Here is an 8,155-nt window from a genome sequence, read left to right on the forward strand (position 1 = left end):
AAAGGGTAGTGGGTCGGCTATCCAGCCTTCATCACACTGATGAAGGCTGGATAGCTGAAACGTTTGTCCATTTTTCAAATATGAAATGAACTATATTTGAACTGCAGTCTTGGTGTGTGCAACCCACTACCTTCTAGTTTGATATGTTTTGAACGGGTGACGCACCTATAGTCAGAGCGCAGTGGTTGCGAACGCAATGAGCACTAACTATGAGACCCTGCAGATCATGTCTGTGTGTGTGTGTGTGTGTGTGTGTGTGTCTGTCCCGCTGTGACACCACCCGCCCGCCACCAGAGGGCGCAGCTGTAGCACACACACACACACACACCAGAGGGCGCAGCTGTAGCACACACACACACACACACACACACACACACACACACACACACACGCTGCGTTCGCTTCCCGCGTTTGCGCGTCTTACTTGTCATATGAAGATAAGTCTGGTTTTATGACATAAAGAATGGGTTATCCGGTCCTCATTAATCATCATCCGTATTTGTAGATAAACTATGAACACTTTCTCGACCGAGTGTAGCTTCTCTCGTTTGGTTTCAAAATGTTATATGGTCTTTCAGCAATTAATAGGCCAATATTCACTGTACTTTTTCTATGCATTCTTTAAGTTGTGTATGTGTGTGTGGTGGTGGTGGGGTCCTTTTGCCGTGCGTTACCATTGTTTCCCCAGCAGTTGGGTTGAAAACACAACTGGGGCTCTTATGCGTGGAGTCGAACTTTTTCCTTTGCAGTCGCTTGTCAAAACAATACATCCAAGTACAAACACTGACAAGTTACATGTATGCAGTTATTACACAACATTCTGTACCTTACATTCTGGTAAAGGTTGATGAGACTTGCTTGCTGCGTCATAACTGAGCAGTTTATGATAAGGGCAATACTGATGTACAGGGTAGAGATGGACACAGTGACCTGGGTCAGGGAGTCTCTCAGAGCTAATAAGAAATAGTAATAATAAAAAGTGTTACAAGAAATATTACAAATGAAAACAGGAGTAACACAATGGTTCATTTTTAGAGTTTATTTGAACTTATTCCCATTAGATTTTCCCAATATAAAAAACAAGGTGCAGATTTTCAGTTAAGCCCTGCCCTCTAATGCTTAAAGCTTGAGAGCCTCAGACACCCATCAAGGAGAATTAATCCACTGTATTTGTGACCAAAACAAAAATGGTGCCGACAGTATTACCCCCCACGTCTTAATGTAATCCTCTTACATTCCTTAGCTTAAAAAAAAAATGTATACATAGTACCATTTATCATTATTTACAAATGAAAAAGAAACCATAGTAAAAAGAAAAGATCGATTCCTTCCTGCAACCGCTCAGAAAAGAGCCTGTAGCCGATCCTCGATTTTTTTAAACAACATTCTTGTGCCTTTTTTTGGTTTTAGGGTTAATGACACCCTACAGTTTTTGTTTTTTTCTTCTTTTTGGTTCCTCAAAAAGGGTTTTTACAAAACAAAAAAGGAAGCTGAAAAAAGCTTATTAATTCAACACTTGATGGTCGCTACAGACCACAGAGGCGTTGGAAGGAAACTCTCCACAGGAGGCAAAACTGTAGCTCACATGTCCATCGCAAACTGGTCGTCCTCTGTTAAGAGAGAAAAAGACAGGGAGATAAAGGGGGAGATAATTAACAATTAGTCTGCTAATTTTGGCAGTAAGTACACCATGTTCTACCACACCCTGTTAACAGATGAGTGTGTGTGTGTGTGTGTGTGTTTGTGTCCAGACAGTACACATGCTAGGGCCTGTAGAAAAGCATGCTGGCTATATTTAATCTTTTAGTACATGTTACTGGCTGTGTCCACCAAAGCGTTTTTTGTTTTTCCCTGTATATTTTGAATTGTATTCAATGGGAGTGCCATGCATTTGCGCTATGCTCTTAAAGGGATAGTTCAGATTTTTTTAACTTAAGCTGTATGAAATACTTGCCATTAATATAGTGGTTGCAACTGTATTAATTGATTGCCCGAGTCTCGTGGTGGGAGTTCTGCTCTGGTTTTGGTCAATATTAAGTAGTTCCGGTCATTTTGTGGGGGGCACTGGGGCCATGCAGTAAAAGTTAATTATTTCACAAAACTAACGTCATTTGTATTGTTGACCCATTTATAAAATATTAGCGCAACTTTTGTTCAACTTTGACCCCTCTATCACATGGAACAATTTTTTGGCCGTAGTGATATGGACACAAAAAACATAGTTCCATGTGATAGAGGGGTCAAAAATGAACGAAAGTTGCACTCATATTTTAGAAATAGGTCAACAATACAAACAGTTAGTTTTGTGGATCATTTTACTTTTAATGCGTGGCCCCCTGTGCCCCCCACAAAATGACCGGAACTACTTAATATTTCACCAAACGCAGCTTAAGTTAAAAAAATCTGAACTATCCCTTTAACGGCAGCAGTGTGGGGAGGTGCCGAGCATCTATTCAGCACTGAACTTTATTTGAAGAATATTCAACTTTTGGGTGCAAGAATGTAACCCGACTCCGCCAGATTGCAGCAGTATTGAGTTCACAAGTTCCCTCCTCCTGCCTGGATCTGGGCTCTCTCAAGCAGAAACAATAAACCGGAAGCAGCGGGACACAAATGATGATATCTATAATTTCAAGTTGTAGTCTTGTTAGGTTGCGTTTACATTTGCACTGTGGCAGTGCTTCAATACATCAGTATCGCGTTGATCCCGCCTCTAGCAGCAGCATACGGCCGCATATCTCTCCGGTCAGAAATGGCTCGAGAGGGACCAGATGGGAGCAGGAGGAGGAACTCACTGCTGCCACCAGCTGGCGTGGTCAGGTTAGCAAGAATGAGCGTTCATAGAGAACCTTGCGTTTTTAGCAGAAGGAAAAAAGGCCTCGTTGGACATGGCCAGAACAGATGAAAACATAACACCAATAGACCTAAAGAACTCAGCTCTGTAATCCAAAGCCAAAGGCATTGTGTTGTTTACCAGACAAAATAAGAGAGCGGAAGGGGGTCATTCCTAATCCCTCCTGCATACAGGTCATTCCTAGTGCCATCAGAGTAGACTCTGCCTTGGTCAGGTCTGCTGACACACCGTTTGTGAACTACACTTGCTTTATTGTTCATCAATACATTATTAACCTTGACCTAATAAAATCCTAACCATCATAACAGCATCTCTATTTGGGAGTCACAAAATAGAAGAAATAGCAGATCTACAAATGCAATGCAACAAGTTGCGAGTGTAGCTTTTTCAGTTTTTCTTTGATGCGACACGGTCATACAATGAAATACAAAAATAGGGTAGAGGGCTATGGGGTTAATAAAGGCAAACTCCAGTAGTTTTCCTTCCTAAGCCCACTCCCCACCAGGCAACAGTCATGGCATTGCTAGTGCCTGCAGAAACACATGCTAGGGCCTGTAGAAATGCATGCTGGCTATATTTAATCTTTTAGTACATGTGTAACATTCGTGCAAGTACAGCAGTATGGATGTCATGATGTTGAGAACAAGACTGTCAATCGTGTCAATTCATATTCACATACCCAGACGTTTTTATTTCCAGGAAGAAAAAAAAGAAATTCACATAACCAGGACAAAGACATGGTCTTCATACGCATGAGGAAGAAATGCTTCATATTGGCCATTATTGTCATAAATCGGACAGGGGGAAGCAAACATTCTGTGACAATAGATTTCATGAAAACAAGGATGTGTGTTGCACAATCAGTCAATTCCTGTTTATACCTGCTTCAACGTCTCTCCAACATGCACCACTCTGCATTTTACCATTTGCACGCACACGCACACACTTTACCTACCTACTAAAAACCTAGCGATCACACGGCAACTGCTCAGTCAGCACATTAGAGTTTTGCATTTTTGTATTTTGTTTAGCTTCAGTGTGTGGGGTTATTCATGTCCGTATTGTTTATTAGTTTGAGTTATATATTGCATATATTTTTGATAATATGGGGAGTATTTGTAATGAGTAAGATTGAACTAAATCAAAATATGTATATATTACAATATAAAACTATGTTTTTCTTTAAGGCAATTGACTCACCGTCACAGTGACAACAACCCACTCAATAAGCAAATGCACCAATGCCTTTGTATACTTGTATTGACAAATTTGACCATACTAACAAAGAGTTAAGACATTTTCTTTATCTGCATCGTAGTTCCAAGTTGTATTTTCTTTACCTAGTTTTAAGCTTAGTTTAGGTTAACTATAATTTATAACCTTGGTTCCTAGTATGCGAGAAAGCGAGTAGGTGCACACGTCTTACCTGGAAGATTCTTCTCCTCTTCCTCAATCTCCTCTTTGAGGTCTTGCAGTTTCCCCATTGGGTGCGTGGCGGGAATCGTTACTCCTGGGATCTGAGGCAGACAGCACGGAGGAGTTCGGGCGATGGGTGAATTCCGACAATCCAAAAGAAATTTCCTGTCATAGATGATGCGGGTTCCTGTGTGCAAGACGAAGGGGGACACGGTCAACAAAAAGCAAATAGTGTGCACATTGCTAATATTCTTCCATCGTACTGCTGCAAGTTCAACATCAGGATCAGACAGGAATATCTTAGTGACTTATTCCTGAAGTTTCAGCCGTTGCTGAAACATTGAACCTGCAATATACAGTGAGCATACAATATACAAAACACCTACATTTGTGAACTCAAGACACAGGAGGACACATGAAAGACAAAATACCCAAGGTTGCACTTTTAATAGGATTAGATTCAAAGAGACAGTCTGGCTTCTGAGCTCGTTATAAGCCATGTGGGCGGCCGTGGTGTTTACTTCCGACATGGCAAAGCGGATAAGTGGCTGTGGTGGAGTTCTGTACGCGTGTGCATGTGGCACATTGGCTCATGCTTGTGGTCGACAAGAGAGCTGCTGGCTGGACACATACCAAACAAACACACCCTGTTCTCAGAACAGAACAGAGGGGAGAGGAGAACAGGAGGAGTGAAGGCTGTCTCTGCACAGCTCAGTTCTGGGAAATCAAAGCACATAAACACATTCTCCCCCCGTGGCCCATGAGACCACAAGTTCAATGCCATGTGTGTAGCTTCGTCCAGCACTGGGGTCGAGCTCCCTTCCCGGGTCCCCCACACACAAGCAGCTTAATGTCCCACAATTTGCCTAGATTATTTTAAACCGTTCTTGAAGACCCCCGGCCCCGTGTCTCCTGTCTGGCACAAGACCAATGTCATGAATTGTTTCGTGACAGGGTGAAGTTAGTTAAGTTCTGTGTTTATTACCCGCTATTCTTATTCTGTAGTGGAGTTTGAACTTATCCCAGTACACAGTATCAGCCTATCCACCAAATACCTGGAAAAACACGTTATGTAATAACTGACTGCTGAATTGGCCCTGCTGGACAAGGGGGGGGGGGGGGGGGGGGGGGGGAGACAAATGTGCTGGAATGTAAGCTAGTAGCAGGCAGCACCACCAATGCTAGTGCTAGACAAGTAGACAGTTATGCAAAAGCGAACATAATGTATAATATATTCAGTCTCTGCAGAGTGCACACTGGAAGCACATGGTCCAACGTTAGTTGACTACCACTCTCTGAGTTCACTCAGCTTTTTGTATGCGGCCTACAGCAGTGGCTCTCACAGCCATTTTCATACCAAGTAAGGAAGGACCCTATTTAGTTGGCATTAAAGCCCCAGACCCTCATGATTTAGTCTCTCAGAGTGTTTACACCAAGGGCCTGACCCAGGTTAAATGAGGAACTTTACTTAGGTAACATTTCTGTCTTGAACAATTTGCAGTGTATACGTTTTATTTCAATACTTCTCTCCTGACAACAAGTACAGAATGTTCTCCGAGTTCCAGAAAACACACCAGGACTGAAGGGGTAAGGACAGCCTCCCTCCACCTCTCTCTCCGCCTCTAGAAAAGCCAATCGCTGGCCTGCGATATCTGGTGAAACCTCATGCCCCTCCCGTTCAGAGGTCACGGGTTGGAGTTCTTGTTGGCACTTGACGTCAACCTTGTTGTTTTTCTTGCAGTGTGTAGTGTACTTGCCGTTGCTGCGTGGGCCCAGTCATACTGTACATGAATTGCATCAGCTCGAGGAGTTTAACAACAACCAACCACCATCAAAATATCTGTGCATCCACTTCGCACCGACAATACGGTACAAGTTCAACACGTTACAAGAGCATTTTGTTCGAGACTTGCAGTCCAACACCCATTTGCAACATGTCACCAAATGGTACCACAGTGGACAAAGGGGGACAATCATCAGATCAATCTGTATTTGTCTGCAATGCTTGACAAGTGCCATTGTATGGTGGCCCTGTCAGATCTAACTGGGACAATGTTATAACAGGTCAATGTTGTGGTCAGGCCAGGTTACTCCAATTCTGTGCTTCTCAACCTGGGGTCAAGGGAAACACCAGGGGTCCTTGAAGGGGGTCTCTAGAAACACATTAGAGCTATGGACCAGAGCTAGGGGGTCTCCAGTTTATTGATAGTTATCTTTACCATTAGTGTACAAGTTAATACAACTAGATAACATACAGTACAATAATTATTTTGATCCGAGTATCACTGTTATCTCAATATACCTAGCAGTATATATGGTATTGGACCAAATGACAGTTAATATAGGAGTAAATGTCAGCATGTCTGGTCTAACTATAATAATGTTCTTAATAAGAGATATACATCTTATCAAATGGGGGTCCATGGACTAATGCATTACCAAAATATGAGTCCCTAAAATTAAAAGGGTTGAGTTCAATTCATATTATATGGGCAATATCTGTGTTGTGCTGCCTACACCAGAGTTAATGCAGACAGCAGACAGAGAACACGCTTATTTTGTATGCAAGCAAGTACAACTTTTTGTTTTAGGAAACAAATGTAAGAAACTCCCCCCAAGAAAACACAATATTCTCACCTCCAGGCGTTGTAGAGAACAGAGTCCCCCCGGGTGTCTGGCTGTAACAGTCGGGCAGTTGGGACCAGTCTTTCAGGGTGAGGATCCTGGTGGGAATGGGGCAGCTTTTCACCTGCTTGGTGGTCGACATGATGACGGTTCAAAGTTTAGCGTCCGAAAGAAAAAGTTGCTGCACGGAGAAGAAGCTATACTGATTCGTCTCTCTGCCTGCCGTCAAACGAAGTAGTACACTAGTAGTACCAGTGTACCAAAAGAGCAAAGACACGTAGATTTATCGCAATGCAAGCTGAAGCTTATGCAACGCGCAGAGGCAAACAAATATCAAACTGTTGTCTTGTTGTTGCAATTGCCTTTCAAAAAGGAAAACGCGTACGAATTAAAGACCGTGATTCGGCGTTTGTGTTTTTTAGAGTTCGATTGGAGTCCTTTATTCTTTCCTTTGCAGCGAAAACTAGTGAAGAACAGCGACCATGTGCGACTATTTCAACCCAAGCAAGGACGCAGCTGAGATGAGCTGATACTGCTCTGTTTTTGTGCCAGAGACACGGAGCACGTGGTTGTTGGTGGTTGTCTTGTCATCTGGTCTGGTGAGCTCGTTTTGTCCTGGATTATCCGCGAGGGAGGAGTTTTACGTTAGATCATGAAAATTGCAAAACAATACAGCAGATAACAACAGCACCAAGATACCTACCCATTACCCACCCATGTACCTGTCTTATGTCAACGAAGTCCACACCCAGTACACCACTAGAGGGAGTTCAACAAACCATGTGCAACCCAGATTCGGCACAAAAAAGGGACTAAATTCACTTCGCTCCTATGCCACCAAAATGTGGAACGCCCTACCAACAGTCATTAAGACATGCGGATATCCCTTGACTCCTGGAACGCCCTACCAACAGTCATTAAGACATGCGGATATCCCTTGACTCCTGGAACGCCCTACCAACAGTCATTAAGACATGCGGATATCCCTTGACTCCTTCAAAATTGCTGCCATTCGAAACTGCCCCCGTAAAATCGGAATCCCCCACCCACCCCTTTCCCCCCTCACTGTATGTTTATTTCCCTTAATACCTCCTCTATGATGATTTCCTGTTTTGACTATAGTTGTGTATATTCGTAGCCTACGTATCTAAATGTTTTGCCACCATTTTCAGCCCTATTGTAAACAAGTGTAATGCTTTTAAATCCTCCTGTGCTTTTTTTCCCTTCTGAAACTGTTAATAAAGTATTCAGTCAATCAAT

The 8,155-nt window shown here is 42.9% G+C and overlaps 1 protein-coding gene across 1 annotated transcript; it reads right to left on the reverse strand.

Moving 5' to 3' along the window:
• Positions 1 to 1,024: 1,024 nt before the first annotated feature.
• eif4ebp3l (eukaryotic translation initiation factor 4E binding protein 3, like) lies at positions 1,025 to 7,497 on the reverse strand. The gene is made up of 3 exons (XM_083786443.1): positions 6,908 to 7,497; positions 4,281 to 4,457; positions 1,025 to 1,610 (listed from the first exon to the last, which is right to left on the reverse strand). The coding sequence occupies exons 1-3, from the start codon at positions 7,035 to 7,037 to the stop codon at positions 1,582 to 1,584; spliced, it is 336 nt and encodes a 111-aa protein (XP_083642569.1). The 5' UTR covers positions 7,038 to 7,497; the 3' UTR covers positions 1,025 to 1,581.
• Between the last annotated feature and the right edge of the window lie 658 nt (positions 7,498 to 8,155).

Source organism: Protomyctophum parallelum (assembly GCF_964188405.1).
Source record: "Protomyctophum parallelum genome assembly, chromosome: 16".
Taxonomy (NCBI): domain Eukaryota; kingdom Metazoa; phylum Chordata; class Actinopteri; order Myctophiformes; family Myctophidae; genus Protomyctophum; species Protomyctophum parallelum.